Source organism: Phaenicophaeus curvirostris, chromosome 11, assembly GCF_032191515.1.
Source record: "Phaenicophaeus curvirostris isolate KB17595 chromosome 11, BPBGC_Pcur_1.0, whole genome shotgun sequence".
NCBI classification, from domain to species: Eukaryota; Metazoa; Chordata; class Aves; order Cuculiformes; family Cuculidae; genus Phaenicophaeus; species Phaenicophaeus curvirostris.
In genome coordinates this window covers 14411492-14438272 of record NC_091402.1, presented here as the reverse complement: position 1 = coordinate 14438272, position 26781 = coordinate 14411492, and the positions used below count along the sequence as shown (strand labels likewise).

Sequence of the window (26781 nt, the reverse complement as noted above, 5' to 3'; positions counted from 1 at the left end):
TTTTTTCCGATTTACCTCATTTCCTATCCTTATTGTTGTAACTTCTGGCCTGATTAGCAGTCTCCCCTTGATCAAAAATCTGCAGCTACTAAAATAAACATCCACGAATGTTATTTTGGCCGTATCTTTTGCTGTGTAATTCCTTTTCACCTTAAAACTCAAGTTCCTGCAAATTCTTGTGTATAATTCAGTTCTTTCCTACTTTTCTATTTAGATTGTTTTATTCATTCCCTTGGACTTGCCTTACCCATTGTGTTGGTGTTATTGCGTTGTTATTCAACGAGTGCTGTGATTTTTCTTCTGGACTAGTCTGTAGTTTTGGAAAACCAGTGCTGATTTGGACCGCCACACCTTACTCTTTTGGATTCACAGATGTCTTTTCTCAAGATTTCAGAAGTTTGAGGTCAAGAAGTTAAGGTCTTCAGCAGCAATTGGGTTTGAAAACAGAATAGAAGGAGCCACAGAGGTCATCGTCAGGGAGATGTTACCCCATGTTTTGCCAGTCTTCTTCTGTCTCTAGGGTGTAAATAAATGCTTGTGGGCAGAGCTGGTGCCTTGTCCTGCGTGTCTCCACCCCATTCAAGAAAACAGCTTGTGTGATGTTCTTCGCCTCAGCCCACTGCTTCTGGCTGATGTAAGTGCATGAACGGCAGGTGGGAAAGGTGTGAGTCAGCTTTGTAGTTTCAGTAACCACTTAATCAGTTGGTAAGTGATAGCATTTGCTTCCTGAGAGGCATGGTGCCCCAGGCAGGTGGATTCAAACGGGAGGGAGGTGTGGAGCCTGCCAAGCTCTGCTGTGCCAGAAGCACCAAGCTGCAGGGAATGCCCATGGCCACCGACGGTACTGTGTCCCTTTAGGGACTTTCCTGAAGCTCCCCTGTGGAGTAGGTTTTGCTGGTTGTGACGGATGCCGTGGGCAATTCTTTCTGACAAAGCAAGTACAGTGTCATGTGGCAGTAGCATCTTCCACCATGCCCCTGCCCTCCAGCAGCTACTGAAGTTGAAATGCTGGTTGTCTTCGTGGATTTCTGCCACTGGCAGATAATGAGGAAAATACAGCGGGTTGCTTTATAGCAAAATTCAGTTTCTGAACTTGAAGCAGCGTATGAAGTCATATCACCGTTTCATATTGAATTAGGTGACAAGGCCATGGGAGAGTCAGACTGCAGATGGCTTTACTGGATATCAAGTTGTGGTTCAGGGTTTCTGTGTGTACCTCAGGCCGTTGTTTGATCTATGCTTCTTTTGACAGTGGCACCAACTTAAGCAGTCCCAGGTCGCTTTTCCCTCCTGCAGTGCTCCTGCAGTCTTGCTGGTACACGTGTGGGGCCTTACGGTGAACCAGGTTTGGGAACTTAACATAAAAACATGTCCAAGTTCGTTATCACTGGGTTATTCCTAATGCGGGTTGGTCCCCAGGGAGCATCCTCATCCCGCAGGGAGCTAGTTCTTCTGTCTGAACCCCTGTGTTGCCAGTACAGAGTTAGGAAAGGAGCTGCTTAGCATGGCATCCTCACCAAAGAAAGGGAGCACTAAATTGTGTGCGAGTCACTCAAGCAGGTTGTGAAACATTGCTCTGTTGCAGTAGCTGACTTAGCCCTTCCATCCCATGTTAGGGATTTGCCATCTCTTCCCGTTTCCACAGAGTGCGGACGTGCTGGCCCCGCGGGGATGCAGGGACCCTCGTGTGGGGCTCTGGGTTGGCAGATGTACCGTGAGCATCTGCGTGTTAGACTAATCATTACTCGTGATTGTGTAACTACTGTGAGTAAGGTATAAAGCCATTTCCTCTTGCTGTTACCAGTGGTGGTTCCCTGCTCTAGCTGTTATGTTAGGCAGGCAAAGGGATCGTATTGGAACTTTTTCTTGTATTTTTTTCAGGGTCATTTTTCATTTTTGTTTTCTCACGGTGTCTTTTTTCCAAAAGCAGGATGTTCTTCCCACCGTTGTGCAGATTAATTGCCCACAGGCAAAGGCTGTTTATCTCTTTCAAGAAACCCCAATTATAATCTAACCAATAAGCTGCACTATGAAAAATACACAGCAAGACTTTCTTCAGCTGTCTATCTGTTTGTATTCTTTTCTTAGCCAGTTCTGGTTTTAATTTGGATTTAGGTGCATAACAGGGACAGCTCAGAACCGTTGCTGGCAATGATGACCAGCAGTTTCTGTGAGTAAGTAGATGGAAGCCTGTTAAAATGCAAAGCCTCTGTTGTTTCTCAAGATTCAATCAGCCGATAGAATTTTGCAAGATAACTGCACAGTGTGTCATGAGGAATCACACTGGACCTGTTCTTTGTTTTGTACTCTTCTTGGCAGTAAAGCCAAGGAGAATGTTGCCCAGTGCAGGGGCTTGTATGCATGGTGGGTACTTGTTGAGGGAAGGTGGATTCTTAAATCCACGTGTGAGTGGACTGTTGTGTTTCTAGGGATGGTTCAGTGCAGCAGTATTTGGATCTTTTGTCTGTATTTAATCTAGAGATGAATGGGCAGAAATATTCTCCCTTACGTGTACTAATACACAGGATTTGCAATGATATAAAAATGCAATTTGAAATTAATAAGGAACCAAAGAGTTGATAGTGTCGAATGTGTGGCAGTGTTGCAGCAGACAGGGTTACAGGTCCAAGTTTTTATTACAGACATTCCACACCCACACATTACGTATCCACGTTTGTGGATATCTCCATTCGTGGACGTACTGAAAAGCCCCCTGGACGCAGTCCTGGGCAGCTGGCCCTTGGTGGTCCTGCCTGAGCAGGGAGTTGGACCAGGTGACCTCCAGAGGTCCCTCCTGACCTCAGCCGCTCTGTGATTCTGCCACAGCCTTTAAAAAGCAAACCATTAGAAAAAGCTATCTCAACCATAGGTCATAAATAGCTTATTGCATCAGCCAGGGGGGTCAGGCAGAGTAATTTCTATTACTTTTTTTGTTTGCTTTGGGACCCACAATGAATTTTGCAATGCGCTCTGTTTTTATCAGACCCAGAAGGGACACTACACGCTGTCTGCTCACAGGGCAGTGGGGTTGATACCCCGATGACTCAGATGTTTAAAGAATTACGTGCTGCAGGTGTCATGTAGGGAGGTGACTCTGGCTGTTGTGATTGCATTTAATCAAATACACTGAAGGTACCTCATAGGAGTTTGTGATGTTTGAGCATCACTTTGTTGTACCTCCTGGATGGTGTGCGTGGCTTTGTACAAACATGGTTTAATGCAGATCTATAATGATACTGCGACCTCGTACATTTTTTGTATTGTACAGATACTGAACTAGAAAGGAGAAAAAACGCTGGACTGAATGAGAAAATAGAGTGTAATTACAAGACACTGTGGCTAACAGCTCTGTCCCTGTACCAAGAGTTGTGACTTTTCTACAGATACAGGTTGTCAGGCTCTCTGTTTCATACCTCTTCAGGCAGGACTGCCTTTTTAAGTGCAGGACTTATGGAACTATTGTGAATTCAGAGTTGTTACCAATTCAGTTCAAACTGCAGCAGCATCTGAAGATTCATTCTGCTTCATGTGACGCACATGGTTTGCTGAACGGATATTTGTGTCCTAGTGTTGAAGTCACTTCTGCCTGAAAGCAGTAAAAGGTGTTCTCCTTAAACCTCCTTTGACTCCACAATATAAGAAATACTGCCAAGATCATGTTAGGGTGGAAACAAGAAAATCAAAGCTTAATTTTCTAATCATGCATTTTAAGTAATCTCAAGCGCCCTTTTCTGGATCTCGTCTTACAACATTTCTTGAATCTAAAGTGACTTGATCCTGAACTTTATCAAGATACACTTTCTCTAATTCTTCTACTTAGTACAGTTTGCCATCTTCTTGCATTTAGATGGAAAATAATAAACAGTACTCCACACTGACAGATACACAGGAGTAAGTCTTTTGGAAATATGAGAATTTACCAAGGTCCATTCACCCAGCTTTAGTTTGTAGCAAAGCCTGTTAATAGTTCTGATAAATACAGGGCATCTTCTGGGAATACAACGAGCAAGCAGTCAGGCCCTCGCTTCATGGCTCGGATCAGAGATCATTCCATGTACCTCCTGTGTCACCCGAGGTCTCGGGATGTGCTGGTCACAGGACGTGTGCTCCACAGGGTGCAGGGCAAGCTGTCCCAGTCTCATGGGGCTCCAGCGGAGGGGGGCTGTGAGGTAGACGCATGCCCTAACTCTGCAGGCATGGTCAGATGTGAAGGACACTTTCTTTTTTCTCATCTCTGACTTTTATTCCCTGTGAAGCATTAATTTGGGCTCTTACTTCCTAATGAACTGTCTTGTACCTGTCATTGGAGACTGCAGGTCTCCACTCCTGTGCCTGCCTGAGGCAGGAGAGCATCTGCTCACCCAGTGGGAATGGTTGGCTCCATGGTGTCACCGTGCCTGTCCCTGCTCCTGTGCACTAACGATGCTGCTAACGAGGAGTGTTTCTAAACAGGAAATCTAACACGTACGACTTGCCATGAGTCTCTGGGATTTTCCAGCTGCTGTCACTGTAGTGCCTTTGGCACAGGGGGGAAAACAGAACAAAACACCTTCTGAATTTTTTCAGGATTAGTTTTCCCCGCCACTTGGGGTGCTCAGTCACCGGGAAACGTGATTAATCCAAGCTCCTTCATGCTGATGGTAGCTGCCTTCCGGGGCTGCTTTCCGCAGTTGTCATTCTCAGCCTCACCTTGCCCTATATATTTTTATTCCAAGTAACGTGACGCTTTTCAGTCATAACTACAAATCTCCAAATAAGGGAGGAGGGAGCAGGAGCTGAGCAATCTTGCGGTAGACTCACTCTGAATTCTGCTGTTTGCTTAAGCCAGCTGCCCTGCTTGTTCTAAAAAACTCATTGGTCTTGGTGAGTGACTCTGTGGTATGTGCATTCACTGAAGTAGTATTAAAAGAGGAGTGAAACACCTTGAGCAAAACTGTCCTGCTTAATCTTCAGCAACACCAAAAGGCAAAGCCATAGGTTCTTTTGGGGCCGTGAGCTGCAGAGTAAATAGCATAGAAACACTTTTACAGGAGGGAAAGCCTGACAGTATTGTAAGCGCTAGGAATTTGATAAGATCTTGAGGAGGGCAAAGCGCAAGGTCCTCAGGTGATTTCATTGGATTCATGGCATAGGGCCAAAGCAGTTTTCGGTGTACCTCCTGCTAGGAGGTCATGCCGCTCCACTTTATCTGGACTGACTCAATACACTGGAAAATTTTATTCCAAGGGAGATTGACTAATTGAGGTGTAATCCCTATTTTTATACAAACATTGACCATTTACAGTATTTCACTTACCAGCATCTTTTCAGGACAGAATGCCAGTCATCTTAAATAATGTGTCACTAGCTTCTCCCATGGACCTGGTTTGTGCCCAGTTTTCATTTTCTAAGGCCTTGTTGATACAGAGAAATTGCTTAAATTATCTTTGTTCTGTTCCAGAATAGCACTTTGTACAGCCATTTGCTTTTTAATTGGAAAAGAAGCTTGTTTTTCCAGAATAATAACCACACAGCTGGTAATTATAAAGTAATTACCTCGACATGGTTTATTCTGCGCTAGCTGTTCTGGTTTATTTTCTGTCACAGGTACAGGAGGATAACCCGAGGACATGTGCTGAAGACTTTAAAAGTTGGGGGGGAGAATGTTTCTACAGAATTTTTCTCTCTCAGAGCTCATGTCTGGGAGGAAGAGTGTACTAGTAGTGTAATTTATAGTAAATATCTGCATACACATACACAAGCCAGTAGAAACTCTTTATTGCAAAGTAATGTTGAAGTCCCATTAGTTCTGTGACACTGAAATGTGCAAAATTCAGCTCAGGGTGAATCTGTGCTGTGCAAGAGCTGACAGCCCAAGGTGATCAACAGTTGTTCTGTTCTGGGATGCTGGGTGAGCCCTGCTCTCGCTCACCTTTACCACTGCCCAGTATGTAAGTATTCATTTATGGAAAAAAAAAAAAAGTAGTTATTTCAAATTACTTTCTGAAAACTTTGCATCAAATTTGTGGATCTTTCTTTTTTTCATCTGTCATTAATACTAAAATTCCCTTCCTCTGGAGTAGATACAGATCGCTACAGATGGATGATAGGGTTCTTTTTCAGAAGCCAGCTTGTTTTGCAAGGCAGTTAAGGGTAGTAAGAAGATGGTATCTCTGTGCTGAATAGTAAAGTCTAAGCTGTTCTGTGTTATGGATTACAGCAAGTTGGCAGAGCAGTAAATCAAGTTGTGTGCTGTTGCACGTCAGGTATTGGTAGACAAGGAACTAAACAGTTATGCCACGGGGAGTTGGTTGGTGCTGTCTGGGTTAAGCATGCCCTGTGCACGCAGGATCTTTGTTTCCTTCTGAACCATGTGAAGAAATCAGATCAGTGTCCGTCCTAGGAAAATCCGCACCTCGAATCCTGTGTTCAGTTCTGGGCCCCTCACCACAAGAAGGATGTTGAGGCTCTGGAGCGAGTCCAGAGAAAAGCAATGAAGCTGGTGAAGGGGCTGGAGAACAGGCCTTATGAGGAGCAGCTGAGAGAGCTGGGGGTGTTTAGCCTGGAGAAGAGGAGGCTGAGGGGAGACCTCATTGCTCTCTACAACTACCTGAAAGGAGGTTGTGGAGAGGAGGGAGCTGGGCTCTTCTCCCAAGTGACAGGGGACAGGACGAGAGGGAATGGCCTCAAGCTCCACCAGGGGAGGTTCAGGCAGAACATTAGGAAAAAAATTTTCATGGAAAGGGTCATTGGGCACTGGCAGAGGCTGCCCAGGGAGGTGGCTGAGTCACCTTCCCTGGAGGGGTTTAAAAGATGGGTGGATGAGGTGCTAAGGGACATGGTTTAGTGTTTGATAGGAATGGTTGGACTCGATGATCCGGTGGGTCTCTTCCAACCTGGTGATTCTATGATTCTGTGTTTCTGCAGTCACTGCAGACTGAAAACTGGTATTTTGTGGTCTCCTCTAGAAAACTCTAGCTGAGTTTTCCATATGTCTAATTGATTTCCCTGTTGATGTGATGGCAAACAAGAACCTCTGCGTGAGGCTGCAGGGAAGGAGCCGTGCTGACCCTGCTCGGTGCTCGCTGGGGCTGCCACACACGGCCCGGGGCTGCCCGCCTGCCGCAGGGCGTTACTGCTCTTGCGATAAATCACAAATGCAGAGCATTAGACTAGAGAGAGTGGTACAATTCTCCCTAGTAGCATCTTTTGCTTTGCAAGGTATGTATTCGCAAGACAAATAGGGATTTGGAGAGTAAGCGGCGCATGAGCCGGTAGCTGTTTAAATAAAATAATCTGGGATGCTGCCCAGGGTTTAAATGAAGCAGCTGGGTCCAGGGAGGAATGGAAACGCATACCATTAAAGCTTGTTTGCTAAATGCGTAGGGCGTGAATCACAACCTGTTTATCCAACACGCCGTAGGGCTGTTTGCTGCGTCTGCAGAAGCCAAAACGTCTGTTTGGGTTTGCTTGGTGTAAAACCAATGAAAACAGGTTTATATATATATATTTTTTTTTTTTCAGCGCACACTGAACGGGTAACGGGACTGTTTTCAGGCTTCGCTGCCGCGGTGGGGGGGTGGCGGGGTCTAGAGCTAAGAGAGCCTGGGGAACGGAGGAGGGGGATGAGGAGAACGGGGGCTCCGGTCCCGCAGGCTCCGCATCCCGGGCGTGGAGCCGGGGGGCGTGGCCTGTGCGAGAGGGGGCGTGGTCTGTGCTTTGTGGGCGTGGCTTGTGTCGGCGGGCTGGGCCTTCCCGGGAGGGGGCGTGGCCTGCGGGCCGTCTCAGGTGCGGCGCGGCGGCGATGCGGGAGCCATGCACGGGGAGCGGGCGCTGCTGCCCCGCCGGGACAAGGTACGCTGGGGTCGGGGCGCATTCCCCCCCGGCCCGCAGGACTCTCCCCGGCACCCAGCCCGGCCCTGGCGGCGCCCCTGGGCCAGAGGAGCGAGCGTTCTTCCCTCCCGCACAAAGGGAAAATGGGGTTTGTGCTCTGAAAGGCGCTGCCGGTTCCCCTTCCAGCCAGAGGCACCTGCTCGCAGGGCTTTTCGCTGACGGGCATCGCGGGGCAGGGTGTGTTTGTGGTCTGAAGGGTCCTTATTCTGAATTGGAGCCCTGGCCTTAGTAGATCGCTTGTTTTCTTTAAGCTGTGTTAATACTTGCTTTCGTACAGACAGAAGAGCACTGGAAACAACTTGGTTTTGCTCTGTACGTGATCTGTGTGGTAACTCTTTCATTGTTACCATCTCTGTCTTTTTGCTCCCAGCTGATAGAGCTACTGGGCACATACCAAAACTTCAGAGAGCTCAGCCTGCCAGACTTGGGTGCCCTGTCTTGCTTTGTGCTTGAGTTTTAGTTGTTTGAGGCCATTAAGTTGGCTTAAGTGTGAGAGGTTTGCTTTTTTCTCAGATTCTACTATCTGTAAAGCCCATGAACCTCAATTGTTTGATCCTGTACCCTGGCCAGCTGAAAAAAAAAAGGTGTAGTTTTGCAGAATTATGTCTACTTGTCAAATTGTTTGGCTCACAGATGGAAAGATTCTATATTAGTGAAGTTGCTGATTAGCGCTTATACTTCTTCTTCTCTCTCCTTGCCTAGATCGAGCGATTGGAAGTCAGCAGCTTAGCACAGACCTCCAGTGCAGTGGCCTCAAGCACTGATGGCAGCATCAATGCAGACTCTGTTGACGGGACACCGGATCCTCAGCGTACAAAAGTGGCTATCACACACCTGCAGCAGAAGATACTGAAGCTAACCGAGCAGATCAAAATCGAACAAACAGCCCGTGATGACAATGTGGCAGAGTACCTGAAACTGGCCAACAATGCAGACAAGCAGCAGAGCGCCCGCATTAAGCAAGTGTTTGAGAAGAAAAATCAAAAGTCAGCCCAGACCATCTTGCAGCTGCAGAAGAAATTAGAGCATTACCATCGAAAGCTGCGAGAGATTGAACAGAATGGGATCCCTCGACAGCCAAAGGATGTCTTCAGGGATATGCATCAGGGTTTGAAAGATGTTGGAGCAAAAGTCACTGGCTTCAGTGAGGGAGTAGTCGACAGTGTGAAAGGCGGGCTTTCCAGTTTTTCCCAAGCCACCCATTCAGCAGCAGGAGCTGTGGTTTCCAAACCCCGGGAGATTGCCTCCCTCATAAGGAACAAGTTTGGGAGTGCAGACAACATTGCTAATTTGAAAGACTCCTTAGAAGAAGGTCAGGAAGATGGGACAGGCGGCAAGGGTCTAGGTGTTATTCAGAACTTTCAGTCAAGCCCAAAATATGGCAGTGAAGAGGATTGCTCCAGTGCCACATCAGGCTCAGTGGGAGCCAACAGCACAACAGGGGGCCCTGTGGGAGCTTCTAGCTCCAAAACAAACACTCTGGATATGCAGAGCTCAGGGTTTGATGCAATACTGCATGAGATTCAAGAAATTCGAGAGACACAGGCAAGACTGGAAGAATCATTTGAGGACCTTAAGGTTCGCTATCAGAGGGATTACTCATTAATAATGCAGACGCTGCAGGAGGAGCGGTACAGGTATGTACTTTTGTACTTTGTTTCAGAAATAAATACTGAGTTGCAGAGAATCAGACTGCTGCTCTGGATAGTGCTGCTTCTGCAGCTGTTCGCAGCAGCCTGATTCAGATGGGAAGTTTGGCAGTCTCCTCAGCATTTCACCCTCCCAGCCTTAACTCAAGCCAGTCCAAAGAGGTTTAGAAAGGTGTCCCAAAAGACACCTTTCCAACCCTGCCTCCTCCAACACTCAGATCCATATCTACCAGAGAAAGAAACATTCAGCTTTCTTAGGGCTCTTCAAAAAGACATGATCTTTGCCCATATGCCAAAGCTAAGATATCCCTTTCCCTTTTCCGTTGAGCCACACAGTGGCAGGCTTCAATGAAATGAAGTTCAATTAAATGTCAGGTGTTGGCAGCACTCTTGTAATGGAGGTTGCGTGGCTCTGGAAGTGGATAACCCATGTTTCAGTCAGCCTTCCCCTTCCTCTAAGGAATGGAAAGGTAGAGTATTTGCTGCAGCGCTGCCAGTCCCTGATGAAGTCACAGGACAGCGCTGAGGGTGGCTCCAGGGAGGCAGGCTGACAGGATGGTGTGGCAGCCAGCTCCTCCCACCACCCTGAGGCTACCCCAGCCTCCCCACGGAGCAGAGTAACCCTGGAGAGGTGCTGAGGGAACACTTTCACTTCCCCTTCGTTGCGGGTCAGAAGAGAGCTCTTAGCAAGCTGCCCTATGCCGTCCAGCAGAATGTCGTGCTCCCCATCATGTGCTGGGAGCAAGGGCTCATCCCTGCACTCCAGAGGGAAGAGTTATCAGCTGCCTTTCTGCAGCCATTCAGGATGCTGGAGTGTAAATCAGTGGGATTCTTAAGCTGTGCTTTTTAAACTTTAAATAACAAGTGCAAGGGGCCTAAGTCATTCTGACAGAGGATGGCAGGCTGTTGTAGTGAGGTTGTTTATGGCCATCGTCACTTTGGCCAGGCTGTGCAGCACAACCTGTGAGGCTCAGCAGAGCTGCTGCCTGGGGACAGGCTTTCTGAACTATCATGTGCCGCTTGCTGAGTTGGTTTGTACAGTACAACATGGAGTTGCCCTACAGCTCTTTAGACATGCTGGTGCCACATTGTTGGAAAAACATTTGGAAAGGCTTTAGCTCACTAGGATCTTGTAGAGACAGCAGGTTTCTGTGTGCTTTGCAAAACCTGGATAGACAAAGCCAGACCAACACTACTTTCTAATCCTGCTTTGCAACAATTGGGCAACCCAGTACAGAAACTTTGGTCCCTAGTGCCTCATTGTCCTGAAGTCACATAACAAAGCGATGTGGAGGTCAATCTTCCGCTCTCCAACAGAGAGCGGTCCTGTTGTCCTTTGCTGTGTAGGGTGTTGTTCCACACATACAGCAGCAGCCATTCATGGTGGAACACTATGTGCAAGCGCAGTACAGCTGAAGGAGTGGCCTGAAAATACAATAGAAGACCTTGGGGACTGATGTATGTTGTCAGCTAAGCTGGCTAGTTATTCCCTGAAACTGTTTAACGAAGTTCACATAGGTCCTGATACTAGTGGAATATGAAGTTATATCTGTCATGCGCTGTTAACCTTTACTGAGTGCTCCCCTGAGGTCAGCCCAGAGCCTAACGGCTAGCCAAGGCAGCCCAGAGCGAAACACTTCCAGGAGAATCTGTATTTGGCTTATAAATGCTTAAAAAGATAGTAATTTAGACCTGCCATTTGGAATGTTGATGTAAATTAATTAAAGGTGTCACCTTTAAAGAGGACCAGTTAAACCACACTGAGCATCCTTGCCTCTACAGGCTTTCAGAGGTGAACAGGTAACTGCACAATCTGCAAGGAGCTCATGGTTTAATCACAGCGAGATTAATATGCTTTTGTAGAAATCTAGATGCTTATTTGATAGCTTCTGTGTTTTAAAACATTATGAAGATAAAAGCCAACATCCCTATGAGAACTGGAAGGTTTTGTGATGTGTCTGAGGGCAGAGAGGATGTCCTTGGTCAAGAGGGCTTGGCACCTGTTCCTCCGACTAGGAGCCCCTCTCCTTCCTCAGCTCTCCCCAGGAAAAGAAGGCGGTGGAGGTTGTGGTTTGAAGCTGGGAGGCTAGGGATTCAATTTAATCATAACAGGTTTTAAAAGCTATAAATACCTCATAACTTTGCTCTGTTTCAAAAACACACACAGAGTTCAGTTTGAACTTAAAAAAAAAGAAGTATTTTGGAGAAGCCTGTGCTCGTGGGGCAGCACTGATTATTTTTATTGTCCATGGAAGCACATGCCATGACACTTTCTCACCTAGTCATTGTCCATTTCCTTTGTTGTAGATGTTCTACTTTTTTGCAAGTTCTGCTTTTTTCCTTGCGTGTTTGTGCAGTTTCTGTTTATCTGCCATGGCTTGCCTCACAGGTTTTCCATTACCTCCTCAATCTCCTCCCTCCCTCTCCCTGCTTCCAGATCTTGCCTATCAATCCATGTAGCTGCCAGTTTGCTAAGTGGCTCCGGGGCAGGAACTTGCTGGTGCAGTCACTCCTGTTCTCCCGCCTCGGCTGGCCTGGCGGCACCTCGGAGCGCTGTGCTGGAGCTGAGTCATCGAGGAAGGAAAATTCTGATGGCGCCTTGGCCATCGTTGTGTTTCTTCTGTACTGGGAGCAGGCGCTGAAATAGCCTGTTGCTTATCTCATCGGTTGGAAGGTGACGTTTGTTTACTGATACAAGCAGGGACTTTCTGTGCTATTGAAACTGAAATAAAGTTCCTGCTAAGTATTTTCATCTTGCGTGTCCCTTTAGGAACCTGTTTGGACACGGTGAAATCATGAGCTCACATAGTTGGAATGTGGCCAGTTCAAGGGTTTGGGTTTCTTCCCAACCCCAGCATCCTTGGAAAGGGCATCTAGGGCTCCCACACTCCTATCAGGAGAAATCCGTTAGCCAAAATGCCGGACGCTAGTGCTCTCATTTATCTGATTTTTACTGTACTAGTTGTTGGACTTCAGTGTGTCCTTACGATTTATTTTAATCAAATATGCTAAACCTTTGGGGCCTAGGAGGGTTGAAGAGGCCTTTGTAGAGTGTGCCTGGGCGGTGAAGGCAGAGCCTTGGGTCAGGTGGGTGCTCACCCAGCCACAAAAGCACTGAAACATCCCTACAGAGCTGTCATCTTCTACCTGGTGAGGTTCAGAGCTGGCAGCGTGGTGGGATGTGGGTGCTGAGAGGGGCTTATGGTCACTGAGGAGCAAGATCTCTCCCTTATGTATCACCTAGGTAGAAGACTTGGTGTATACTGCAAATGGTTGCTGCTCTTCTTTATTATTCTGCTATTGAAAGCAGTGTGTTGAGTAGCATAAAAAGAAAGATCAGATGAAATTTTATATGACACAGCTGTAAAAAAAAAGGCCCATCTTGAGTGATGCTTGAAGAGGGGTATTATACTGTTCACAGAGTACTGTGAAGATGTTTTAGCATTAGTGTGGTCAGAGTTTCTTTCCTTGACGGTGCGTTAACTGAGTGCAGATAAAATGTCTTTATCATCATGTCTCTCCCTTATGTATGCTGTATTAGCTTTGTATTTTGCAGCTACTACTTTAAAATACCTTAAAGCTCTTAAAAAATGAGATGTCATAATTGTGTTTCTTAGACTTTTTCCAGTCAATTCCCAAACAGCGAGCCTCAGAAAATGGTGGGAAATCCAATATGGCTTTTTAAAACGAAGTGTTCCCATATCCCATACTTCAGACGTGCACCCCAGCCTGTCCTGGGGGTCTATGTGAGCAGTTCCGATGATTACAACTGACGCTAGTCTGTTATATGGAAAAGCTTCTCTGATGGAGCTTGTTAATCTATTAGTTTAAGGGGAAATTTCCCATTTCAGCTAGTGAAAAAAAAATTTTTGAACGCTAATGAAGCATTTTCCTTACGTGGGGTTTGATCTCAAGGCACTGCTATGTTTACAGACAAGTTTAGAGACTGTTGCAAAGGCACTGGCACTCATATGTTAAATAGGAGAGTGTGAGTTTAGTCTTAACCCTCTTGACAGGTGTCCTATCCCTTTTATTTTTATAATACCTCTGAGTTACACATGAGCCTTCAATAGGAGGACCCTGGCTTCAGGCCCTGCAAGACACATGAACCCCTCTTAGCTTTTCAAATTTGAATGCCAGTAGAAAACGTCAGGAAAAAAAATCACTTTCTAAATTGTAAATAATAGGATAAGGAGTGAAAAGGGGGTGAACAGGGGGAAGTGTTATTTCCAAAATAAGCCTAGGTAGGTTGTTTTTCTTATTAATAACCCAGCTCCAGCAGTTGCCTAACACACCAGTTTCTGAAAGTACAGATGATTCTTCGGTGCAGACTGCAAAAGGTCTGTGGTTGAGCAGGGAGATGAAGCACGGTTTGGGAACAAGCTGGTAATCCTGCAGTAAGGGCAGGGAGGGTTGGAGCCAGCCCTTCTGCTAATTGTGTTGTGCTTAAACTCTTAACTATGCAGATTTGCAAAGTTTCCTTATGTTTCCTGTAGATTGAGGTAGTTTCAAAGTTATTCAAATACTATTGTTTCTTGTCAGAGAACAGGATTTAAGCTGCCTGGCAACAGCTGTTTTATGAAGGGCGTTTATAAGGTAGAAGGTTAAGAGACATAATTGTGATATTTTCAGAAATGTTTAAGTCCCTTTTTGAGTAATAAACCCCCTGGAGAATTTTGTAATATATTAACAAACTGAATATATTTCAAATAATTAGTGCTGCCTTTGGGACTTTAGAGTGGTTTTAGTTGTGATTTCTTTGTTGTTGGCATGTTAGTATTTTTCAGTTGGGTGGGAACAAATGGCAGTATTAATTGTCTGGGCTCCTTTATTAGCCAGTCTTCACATGGTTATTCCCTTATTTGCAGCTTGTTGACAAACCAGTTCTCCTGTGTGTCCTGTCTGGGTTGCACACCTCTTGTGGCACCTTTCTGGGTTGAGCCGAGTCAGCCGGTGGTTGTCTTCATCTCTCTGCTGGCTGACCTCACTGCTGGAAATTGTCATGCTATGTTTGACTGCTCCTTGCTTTAAAAGAATATTGTGTTGGGAGTGTAAATGAAGTTCTCATCAGACTTTTCAATTAAAATCAAAACCCCAAGATTCTTTTTAATGGCTAGCTTGTGCCTACAGATTCTGAATATTTGCTTGTTAAGCACCAGAAACATCTTGAAAAAAAAACCCAAAAGCAGGATTTATGTCTTCGTTTCAAAATTTGTAATTAAATTCTTAATTCTAGGTAAAATATTATTTATTCATTTTATGCATGTCTGTATGTATGAATTAAACTCAGATAGAGTCAGAGGAGAAATGAAATTAAAACATGGAATTATCTCTGTGTTTGATTCCTTAGAATTTCTTAGTTATTAGTATCAAGGGTCAGATGGTAAGAGCTGTACGATGAGCTCTTTCAAAGCTGTTATGATGATTTGACACTAGAAGTCAGAGTGGGAGAACCTCAGCAGCCACAATAGCTGTACCCACTCTTCAGTTACAATCAGAGCTGTCACTTGTAGTAAACCAAGAGTGAGAAATCAGCAGGAGATGTGGTGGAAGAGGATGGTATGGATGGTGCCCAACTCGATGCTCTCAACCTTTGGGCTGTGGCCTGGCTGTCTGTGCATGTTTACTTTTTAGAAGTAATGGAAGTAATTGCCTGATTATAAAATAGTATTGAAGTGTCAGGTGTTTGTAAATTTGGACTTGAAATTCAAAAAATGAAGTCCCGTACAAATGCAAAATACCCGTAATATATTTTGAAAGTGCTAAAATAATATTTTGGAGCTATCATTGAAGTCAATTTAGAGCTCCTTCAACTGTATCTCCCAAAATCGTTGTAACTCAGTTTTTTTGGGCAGCCCTCTTCTTCAGGACTGCTCCCAGTCCATTCAGCAGCAGCAAACTGAAAAATAAGCATGCAGGTGATGGTTCTTGATAAGGATGGTTAATTGGTAAGGATGCTTCTCCTTATCAATTATAATATGATAATCTTTGCTAGTTAAGTTGAATTATTCATGGGAGATGATTGAAAACAAGACCACCATGTTCTGTGAGGCATTGCTCACATTTACTTTCTGTGTCATTTTTAGGCCTGTGTAGCTGAAAGGGACAGAGAGAGGGTTACCTTATCTGGTACAAAGGATTTCTCCAAGTGAGAGGCCCTCATCACCGAGGCAGCCACACTGGTTTTCAGTAAAGATTCTGTGATGTTCATTGCTCAGTTGTTACTGGTGTAATCTTGCCACTTTCTTCTCATTAAAGCTACTGTACCTTGTTTATAATTTCTAGATGTGAACGACTCGAAGAGCAGCTAAATGACCTGACTGAGCTACACCAGAATGAGATCCTCAATTTAAAACAGGAGCTTGCCAGCATGGAGGAGAAAATTGCCTATCAGTCTTACGAGCGAGCCCGGGACATCCAGGTGGGTGACAGAAACAAGGACGCTCAAGTCCTGTCTTCCACCTGCTCTTTCTGTAACTCATGCCCTTTTGAAATACTTCTGTGACACAGTATTTGGGTTTAGTCCTTGCAGCTTTATTACTGAACTACGTATTGAATTGTTCCAAAAGAGCCTTTATTCTATCACTAACCCTCGGGTATCTTTTCAAGCAACTTCTTTTGTGCCCATGCAGCAGCTGACAGGTTCGTCTGCAGAGCCTGTCGCTCTGTCTGGAGCAGAAGTCTTAAATAAGTTGCAGCCAAGTGGAAGCCTGCATCCACTTTTTGTATAGAGTATTGTAGGGTATTAGAAATTAGTGGGCCATGGCCTGAACACTTTTTTTTACAGTAGTATTCTCAGTAAATGGGACCCTAGGGTATGTTTCTGTGTCACTAATTTTAGAGCAATCGTCACACGTATCTAAGAAAAAAAGACTGTGTGTCCACTGCATTGAGTCAGGAAACAATTCTTTCTGTTGGATTTGCCCAAATAAGGAAGTATTTTTAAAAGAGAAGTTTCTCTTAGTATGTAAAAGACTAAAGCTATGGAAACAGAGATGATTGATTTGGAGGGCCTTCCACAGAGCAGAAGATCTGGGAAATGATCTTAGCAGCCACTAAGCCTTATAAAGAAAGGCCTATTCAGAAACAGATCTATTGTCCGTTTTAAATACTTGTTGTGCTAGTTTTAGCAGGCATCTCAGTTTTGATCGCTGACGTGAGATATTTATAGCATGAGCCAAGAACTGTAGGTCAAAGTTCTCCCTCTTTCCTCCCCACAAGGAGCTTCAGCCAGGTGATTTCCTCTGGAGACAGCAGACTGCTTTTGGCACACTTGCAGATCCAGCTGCAAGTCCAGTTGAGTCAATGTCCTTCCTGCGTTTTGCTGTTAGAGGAGACTCATCGGTTTGGCCTTGTACTGTCAGGGACCATAACAGAAGAGAAGCCCTTGTGTTTCACTGACCTCTGCAGACATGATGCAATGACAGAGAAATGTAGCAGTTGACAGTGACCTTTAAGGTTAAAATAAATCAGTGTCTGAGGACAGCGGTGCCATGGTCTCTGACAGGGTAAACAGGAGGCTCTCCCCTGGGAGAATATTACAATATTCAGGTTTTGTTCTCCTCTCTAATTTAACGTGGCAGGTAGAAGTAAGCTTGAAAACATAAATTGAAGTGGGAATTTCTCAATAGCTTTTTTTAATTTTCATTTTATGATTCAGTGCTTTTAGTCGAAACTTGCAAACTGGGGCAGACTATTCCTCAGCATTGCTGGGGAAAGGGTAAGCATTAAGTTTTCTTGTATGAAAAACTAGTTACTAGCATGGACTAATGGTGCAGAGGAACAGAGACAGAGCTCAGTCAGGCAAGGGGTCCTGATTCCTATTTCAGTGACCAGTCTGAGAGAGCCTGCTGCTTGCTTCTGACTTCTATATGTTACCCAAAGCTGGCCTTTATGTCTGAGAAAAGCAAACCTGAGGAGAATTAATGGAAATATTGTATTTTTGTATTTCCAAGAGCAGAAGTGCCTAGTTGCATTTAATTGCCTTAAACCCCCTCCACCTTATCCCTAGCCCACCCACTGCCAGTACTGTACTGCGGGCTGGGTTGATCCACTTGAGATAAGCATGACAAAGAGGCCTGAGGCCAATCATCCCAAGGCAGACAGTGCTTTAGAGATGTTGTTTTGTACAGGATAGTCTTCTCCTTCCACATGCTTTTTGTTTTGTGCTTCCTGGAGGCAGTTTCATAAATCTTCTGCTTCTTACTCTCCTTCTAGACATCTCCTTTCTCTGACCCTTGCAGTGTCACCTGGAGCTATGCCAATGCCACAGCTTGCTGTGGTCTGGAGGAGGAGATCTTCCTCCTGTGATGCCAGCTGTGTAGTTTCGGCCCTGGTGCTCCTCAAACCTTCCCCTGAGCTCATTCAGCTCACTAAGCAAGCGGAACAGAGCCAAGCCTTTTTGGTTATTTTTGTTGACTGGAGAGTTGAATGGGCTCACAGAGGGTTGGACAAGCACAAGCTATTGCAAAGAAAGTGATGGAAAAGTGAGACTCCGGGAATGCACATCCCAGAAGAGGATTGCTGGCTTAACGCAGCACTTTTGTCCCCTCAGTGGTCTCTTGAAACCAAAGCTGAAGTGGGTAGCTCCCCCTTTCTGGAGAGACAAAGGCTGTCTGATCACTGAGGGCTGTCAGGTTCTTCCTTCTCCTTCCTTCCTCTGGGTCCAATGGCAAGGCAGGAAGGAGGGTAAGGTCCCAGGTGACCATTGCATCATGTGCAGGGAAAGGCAGTGGACAGTGCAAAGTGGCAGGTGAAGCGTGTGTTTTAACAGAGTCTCACCTATACTCAGCCTGTCATCTCTTTATCAAGCTTCTCTGGTGTAATTGAGATGATGTGGTGTGTGACAAATGACGCTACCTAGTTAACGAGGCACTCCTTAGTCACATTGAAAAGCACAGCTTCCTCTACTCCTGCTGCAGGATATGAAATCAGGGTCAGGAGGTGCGCAAGGCATGGGGAAAGCCTGGTCTGGCCTAGTCAGTGAGGTAAGAGTTGTGGACTGTCCCTCGCTGGGATGAATTTGTGGGGTGCTGGCAACCCAGCGGTGTGTTCTTGCCAACAGGAGGCACTGGAAGCGTGCCAGACCCGCATCTCCAAGATGGAGCTGCAGCAGCAGCAGCAGCAAGTGGTGCAGCTGGAGGGGCTGGAGAATGCCACAGCCAGGAACCTGCTGGGGAAGTTCATCAACATCCTCCTGGCGGTCATGGCTGTCCTCCTCGTCTTCGTCTCCACTGTGGCCAACTGTGTCGTGCCCCTCATGAAGACTCGCAATAGGACGTTCAGCACTTTATTTATAGTGGTTTTCATTGCCTTTTTGTGGAAGCACTGGGATGCCATCACCGGCTACTTGGAACGGTTCTTGTCTCCCCCCAGATGATGGCAGCAGGAATTGGCTGTGTTGCCCTCCTCCCGGCGCTCTTGGTGAGCAAGCGTGGCAAAGATTAGTCAGCAACTACTCCGCTGAAGTTTTAAAGTGTCCGAGTGAATTTGTTTACATTTAGAATAACGTTTTTTCTCTGCAAGATGCATTGCAATAGTATTTTTTAGATTTTATTCAAGAACTCTTTTTGGCGAGAATCCTGGATAATTTTTATGTAGCATGGTTCTCTTTGGATGCAAATCTTAAGATTCTTTAAAGTGTACAAAAGAAATAAATAAAATACAGAAATTTGGAGCATACCAACGGGCAATTTAAATTGCGGCTTGAACTACTGTACTAAACCTGTCAGGAAGAAGAGAACGTGGTTAACTTAAGATGAGCAAAGCTAAATCTAGTGCACAGCCTTGAATGATGGTACCACAGCAAACCTGTAACACTAAACTCTTACTGTGAAGTCTGCTCACATTCCATGTCCAAATGTATGCGTTCAGAGTGGTTTCTTTCCTTAACAAGAGAAAAACGACAGCGTGTGGATCTCTTTCCCAGCTCAGCATCCGGGTTTGCCATTCGTGCTAACCTGACTTACAATAACTTTCTATAAGGCTGGCTAACTTTGCTAAGCATATGAAGTGGAAGCCTCATGCCATACACAGTAACTGCACAGTCGTGCTACAGTATTTTGAAGTAGTCCTTGAAATACTTATCTTTAAGCAGAAGCCCTTGGTCGCACTTTTAAGGTTTTTTTTATATATGTATATTCACAGATTTAAAAAAAATCCGAACAGCATACTTGAAGAGTGTAATACTCAAACTCTCAGTGCTTCCTTATTGTTTCTAATAGGATTTTTTATTATAATAATTATTATTATTATTGGGGGTTTTTTTGGAAGGGTTTGGGAGGGTCATTACTTTTTTTTTTTTCCTTTTAAATAAAGAAGTGATGTTTTTAAATGAAGAAATGCGTGAATAATTGTGAGCCGTCTTGTCCTGGAACAGTTCTGAGGAGGGCAGAAAGTAGTTTCTAGTGCCAGCCTGTCTGGAATGCAGCGCTATTCATATGCCATTTTTCTGTCCTCCTGAGCATATAGATGCAGCATCATGAAAAACATCTATCTTCTCCACACATTTTTGTCATGCAGGGCTTTTTTTTTTTTTTTTTTTTTTCTTTTTCCAGATGTGAAGGACAGTATGTTTATATTTCTCATTTCCACATCATCTCTCATTCCTGGCCGTAGGATAAGAATAAGGAATGTCTCTTCATCCCTTCCTAGGGAAAAGGCAGGTTCTTTTAAGGAAAGAAATACTGAATCAACAGTCCACTTAAAGGAGTGGTTGTCTCAGAAATATCTCTGGTTTAATTTTTAAATAAACCCCTAAAAAGTGAAACCAAAGTTTTCCTTCTGTCAGGCTCTGGTAAGATCATTTGTGTGTCTGTGTCGAGATCTTTGTATGCTGTATCTGTGCGATGTGCCATAGAGAGCATCCTCTTCTTCAGCCATGGGGGCAAGTACTTGGTGTAGATACCTTTTCAAAGCTCTAAAGGAAATGTCAGCTTCAAACGTAGCTCTCAAGTCCTAGCTACATGCTATTGCTGGTGACCTGTTGGTACTGGCAGGCAGGCTTCACATCCAAGGAACCTGCATTCACTCTGCTGTTTTTTTAACCTGTGTCCCTTTCACTGTAACAAAGCCAAGATTCAAATTCCTTCTCCATGAAATCCAAAAAGACTCCAGGATTCTCTTTCAAAACCATTTATGGTGTTCAGTTGGATCTTACTGCGTTTCCTTCCTTCCAGGATTAACTTCCCTCAAGGAAACAAATTTTGCCCAGATCAGCTAAACCAGTTGAAATCCTACATATACAGAATATGTACATCATTTCTCTACGTATAGATATACAGGTGCCTAGGACTTCATACTATGGTGCAAATTCCAGGTTCTGAGAAGTTCCCTCAATCTGTGTTAATAGCCTTGAGGGTCTTCTGATTGCCAGCAGAGGCAAGCCCTCTGCAGTCAAGTCACCCTTCTTCCAAGAATCAGTCTAGTTATTTTCCATAGTCACAGAAAACTCAGGTACTCCCCTCCCTAGGGATCCCAGCACACCCCTCTCTTTGTCATCATGTGCACTAACCTGCTCTTGTCCTACTTAAAACTCAAATTGCCAATTGCAACTTACTCAAGCCAAAAATAATCATGCTTTCCACAGAGTTGCAGACAGAGCAAAGGTTGCATAAACATTCCTTCCCTAGACTGTGCTTCTAGCGCCAGCAAAACTATTCTGTTTACCGCCCTTCTCTGGCTGATTCAAATTACATGGGTTTTTATCAGAAACAAAGGTGTGAATAAAAGTAAGAACTGATTTGGCACATAATTGAAGAGCTTTGTTGCCTTTATTTCTGAAACCTGGCCTTTGCACCTCTGTTTTTCTCAGATTTGATCACGCTAGAATTGCTCACGGTAGGCTTTTATGTAGTCAAAGGGAGAAGGAGATGAAAGCCAGTGAATCTGGATGCTCGGTGCCACTCATCCGTAGTATTTGAAGGAAGTGTTTGTCCCTCTTCTTTATATCCTTATTTAATTTACTGTCTCAACTCTGTGTCATCTTTGCTAATTTGCCAGAAGGCACAGGCTTAATAGAAACTTATCACCTCAAAACTGTTTGGTGAAGGCCATGTACATATGGTTCTGGACAATGTCTGTCTGTCTGTCTCTTTCTCTCTCGACAGTTTCTTCCATTCCAGAAAGTTGTCTGCAGTAATGCCATATATGATGCTGCATCCACTTTTCATATCCTAACACAACTGCCATGTGTTTTGCCTTTTGCATTAGCAGAACGTTTTGGGGTTTTGCTCCCTCTTCTATTTGAAGGTCTGTGATGATTTCTGATAGCTTAACAATGATTATATTGTTGGAAATGTGATTCTAGCTTTAAAGCTCCCTTTCCTTGTAAGTGGTTGTGTTTGCTTTCTTGATGAAGCATTTCTGAGTGACACGTAGAAGACAGTTTCCGCCATGGATGTGAGCGTGTGTGCGTTTACCTTTTATTAGCCTTCCTTATGGATGTAAACTTTTTAGTGACCATCTTTTGAGTTGCAGAATGTTTCCCAAAACATTTCATATTCAGAGTTGAAAATATTCTGAAATTGCTTCGATATGTTTAGCACATATCAACTCGGCATATAAAAAGGGAAGAATATAATGGACTCTGTTATTTAAAAAAACAGCAGTTCTTCATGAAAATCGTGTGGTTCAAATGAAGTTCATTTGTTTCCCTCGTCTGCTTTCTTACTATAAAGAAGAAAGAAAATCTTAATGCAAAAAAAAATTACTGTGTTAAATTTTATAAGATTCTCTGTTCTCTCAGCCTCATTAGTTCAGTTTGATGGTACTGAGCATGCCCACGGCAATTATTTCATTGGTTTATTCTAATCCCATGAGTTCCAAGGGGCTGATCAGATGAAATGTTGAGTTCTGTACGTGTTGCACTGGGACAGACAAGCACTGTCTTTCAGCTTTGAAAATATGCATTTTTTTTTTTTAATTAAACAAGCAGCATTATAACAAAAGAAGCCAAGCTACAAAGGGGTTCAAGATTGGGTAGTTTTGCCAGTTTTTAAGTGAATTCTGAATGTGGCTAAAGAGTAAAAAAACCCTGTGTGTCTGTGTTGTGTATGCCAGGTGGTATAGTAGTAGGCAATTGACTTAGCTGTAAGTGTGTTTTAAAGGTGTAAAAAAATAAACAGAAAAACTCACTTGCACGGGTTGAAAAGTACAGAAATGACACTTGTGAACGTAACACTGTAGTTTATAGATCTTAAGCTGCTAATTGTTGAGAGAGATTTACATTTGTCTTGTCTCATTGTCACAGATTTATCTGTGACACTTTTACTGTATATAAAAAAACTTTAAATAAAGACCTCAGCTATTAACACTGGCCTGATTTGGATGTTTCCAAAGGGACGGGGGCACGGGGCATGGCCAGGAAAAAGAGGGGTGGTATTAAAACTGTACTGAACCCTTACAATTTGAGCAAGTTGTCCACAGATCGGATCGTTGAACTTCATCCTATAACAATCCATACGCCACCTGGGCATGGTAAGAATAAACTGGCTGCGTTGTTTGGTCTCTGTGGGCAGAGAAGGATGAAGAGCAGCATTGCATTCTTCGTCATCCTTCCTTCCAGTCCACCTGGAGTCTGAGGCAGCCTCTCAGCAGGGTTCCCACCGTTCCCGCAGGTACTTGGCCTGTTTGCGTGGCTCACATCGCAGCGATTCTCTGCCCTCCCTGCCTGCGGTGCTGTGAAGCCTCAGTTTGGAGGTGAGTACAGTTAGGTGAGATGCCCAAAGGGGTGTCTGTCTTTGGAGAAGTGGGATTTGGTTCTCTGTTTTCCATCTCTGAGCAGGTGTGTAACTGGACTCTGAGAAGGGTTGGAGGTTGGATCTTGCTTTTTTCAACTTCTGCCTTACTGGGATTGCAGGATCAGCTCTGTGCTGAGCTGCATATGCAAAGCTAGGTGAGATTCTAGCTTCACCTGTATTTCTCACATGGATCTCGTGATGGAGCAGCTCTGGGCCCCAGCTCAGCAGCAATGAGGACAGACACCACTGACACCTCCCTTTTCCACTGAAGAAAGGTGAGAGCCTTTATGATGTTGGTTGGGCCACCACTCTAAACTTAAGTATTTTGTTTACTAAGTTTCACAGAAGAATTTCTGAATTCTTTAGTATTTTTACAAGCTGAAAGTCAGCCGATTCCTCACTGACACGGAGAAAATACTCACTCCTCTTGGGTTTTGGTCATGTGCCCTCAAGAACACGGAATTGAGAAGGAAACGGCAACTACTTTTTAAGGGGGGGAATGGACTCACTTTCTCTGTTTTCATGAAAAGATACAAGTGCTTTAAAACCAGCAAGAGATCAAAATGCAAGAGCAGTTCTTTGCTTTGATTTTCTCCTCATAGCATCCTAACAACCAGACTACAAATTCCAGCAGACTATGGATTAATCACGTGTATGGGGCTGCTCTTGCTCAATCCATCTGGCTCAACATAGGATGTGGGTGCTGGTTGTGAAATTTAATATTTCTGCATTCTTTTGGGGCCATCACCAGGTAGGTTCTGGTTGGACTCTGTGGTTGTTGAATGTGGCTGAGGATCAACAGGGAGTGTGATAACTGAGGGTGAAAGCAGTGGTTTTCTACTCCCACATAAACAGTTTTAATTCCATCATTTAGAGGATTAGGAGTCGTTACTCAACTTTTTGGTGAGTCTGTGGGAAGTGGTTTGATAGCTCCACCCAGGTTCTGGGGGACAAACGAGGATGTGGCAAGCGTATGGCTATGTTGGGTTGCCACCATGGAGGCAAAGAATTGGCTGATCTTTTTCACTGGAGCTGTCATTCTCCAAGGCCAAATTGGGACTCTTTGACAGGAAAGACATGGACTGGTGGGAGTGGGTCTGGAGGAGGCCACAAAGATGATCAAAGGGCTGGAGCACCTCTGCTGTGAGGAAAGGCTGAGAGACTTGGGGTTGTTCAGCCTGGAGAAGAGGAGGCTCCGGGGAGCCCTTATAGCAGCCTTCCAATACCTGAAGGGTGGCTAAAGGAAAGTTTGGGACAGACTTTTAATGAGCCCTGCCCGTGCCCAGCTGAAACTCAACTTGCCTTGCAATCAAGAGATCTGAAGGAGTTCAAATGTTGTTGTGTTTGGCCAGCACAGAGAAGCAGGTGAGTGTGATACCACCATTGCTCCATCTACTCGCTCAGCTACTCATTTTGTGATGGTTCAGGCTTTGCTGCTGCACCTGCACATCACCCACATGTTTCTCCAGCCCCTCAGTGTGAACGCAAGCTCCGGGTGAAGCCAACTCGCATTCATCCTTGGCCTTGCTCCAAGTGCCACTCGGGGGAGGCTGCTGACAGGTGAGTGACCCAGGGGAGGGAGCCTTTTGGAGCCTTTTCATTTGCCCCGGCGAGGGACTGTGAGCCGGGAAGCGGCTCATCCTCCTCTCAGGCACGCCCTGAGAGCTAAGTGGGTATTTTGGAATCATCCTGTAACGTGGGGAGGGAACCTGAGGAGGACAGGGATCACATGAGGAGCAAGTCACGTTTCGCACTGCTCAGCACAAAACGTCTCTGAGGAAACAGCATCCCTCTGACCCTGCTGCTTGCCTCACGCATCCCGAGGTGGTGGCAGGGCTGTAACTGCTCCCTCCCATTGCTGAAGACCTTGAGGGGCGTGTTCCTTCCAGAACTGGCCTTTTTGAAAGCCACTTCACTTATTTCAAACCATCTCCCATGTGGGTCACACCTGCCTTTCCCTCCCTCTTTGGAAACAGGCTGAGAGAGAAGTATCAGCTGGTGTTGCCCCTCTCCCGTCCATCCCCTGCCAAGCAGGCCCCTGCTTGGCCTCGGGAAGCCTGGAGCCCGTGAGGAGGCCTGACCTGGGCACCAGGGCTCACACGATGTGCTGCTGATACTGAAAATGCCAGCAAATGAACTCTCTGAGACTCATTTTGGAGTTTTAGAAAGCAACCACCATTTATCAGGGCTGGGCACTGCGAGGGAGCGATCCCCATCAGTCACACAGAGCTGGACTGGAGCTGGGACAAGACAGATTGAGCAATGAGGCTGGTGAGGGGGCTGGAGAACAGGCCTTATGAGGAACGGCTGAGAGAGCTGGGGGTGTTTAGCCTGGAGAAGAGGAGGCTGAGGGGAGACCTCATTGCTCTCTCCAACTACCTGAGAGGAGGGTGTGGAGAGGAGGGAGCTGGGCTCTTCTCCCAAGTGACAGGGGACAGGACAAGAGGGAATGGCCTCAAGCTCCGCCAGGGGAGGTTCAGGCTGGACATTAGCAAAAAATTTTTCACAGAAAGGGTCATTGGGCCCTGGCAGAGGCTGCCCAGGGAGGTGGTTGAGTCACCTTCCCTGGAGGGGTTTAAGGCACGGGTGGACGAGGTGCTAAGGGACATGGTTTAGTGATTGATGGGAATGGTTGGACTCGATGATCCGGTGGGTCTCTTCCAACCTGGTGATTCTATGATTCTATTCTATAATTTCCCAGTGATGGGCACATGGATAAATTTTCCCAAGAATCTTATACATATTCTATTACTTTCCAAGGACTCATTTTAACATTCTTACGAACTTCACCACAGCCCAACCTCTTGCTCGCTGGGCGCTGGCTCCAGCCGTGCCTGGCGCTGCCTTTGAGACAGGGAAAGGCCGCAGACAGGGGCTGCCGCCTCCAGAGAACGCTCAGCGCTGCCTGGGAGGGAGCGCGCTGCCTGAGGGGCATCCAGCCTGACTTTCCACAAAACTCCACGGCTGAGGTGACACTTTAGTACAAACGTTCCGCTCTTCGCGGCCGCAGCGGCGCTCGGCGGGAGCGACTCCCCCTGGCGGTGGCGGCGGGGATCGCGCCCTGCGCCGCTCGCGGTCTCTGGCGCCCCCTGGCGGCCACACTGGGCTAAAGCTCATCCCGTTCCCCCCCCCCGCCACGGGCGGCGACGCCTCCCTCCAGCCCGAGGCCCTTCCAGCCTGGCCCTGAACGCCCCCACAGCTCCCTGGGCAACCCGGGCCGGCGCCTCACCGCTCTCATGGTGAAGAAATTCCTCCTTATGTCTAGTCTGAATCTGCCCCTCTCCAGTTTATACCCATTCCCCCTCACGCTGTCACCCCAAGCCCTTGTGAACAGCCCCCCCCCCCCCCCAGCTCTCTCGTCGCCCCTTCAGACACTGGAAGGTCGCTATAAGGTCTCCTCGGAGCCTTCTCTTCTCCAGACTGAACAACCCCAACTCTCTCAGCGTGTCCTCCCAGGAAGATGCTCCAGCCCTCGGATCATCCTTGTAGCTTCCTCTGGACCCGTTCCAACAGCTCCATCT

The 26781-nt window shown here is 45.8% G+C and overlaps 1 protein-coding gene across 8 annotated transcripts in view; it reads left to right on the top strand.

Annotated features, from left to right (window-relative positions):
* TMCC1 (transmembrane and coiled-coil domain family 1) overlaps positions 1 to 22440 on the top strand; it is a 109367-nt gene extending 86927 nt beyond the window's left edge. For 7 of the 8 annotated variants that reach the window (XM_069866046.1, XM_069866041.1, XM_069866039.1 and 4 more), the window contains 3 exons: positions 8575 to 9509; positions 15807 to 15942; positions 18586 to 22440. In XM_069866046.1, the coding sequence (XP_069722147.1) occupies positions 8575 to 9509; positions 15807 to 15942; positions 18586 to 18900 (1386 nt within the window). In that variant the 3' untranslated portion in view covers positions 18901 to 22440. Of the gene's footprint in view, positions 1 to 7731; positions 7834 to 8574; positions 9510 to 15806; positions 15943 to 18585 lie in introns of those variants that run through there. The other variant, XM_069866043.1, reaches the window with a different exon arrangement.
* Positions 22441 to 26781: the final 4341 nt, after the last annotated feature.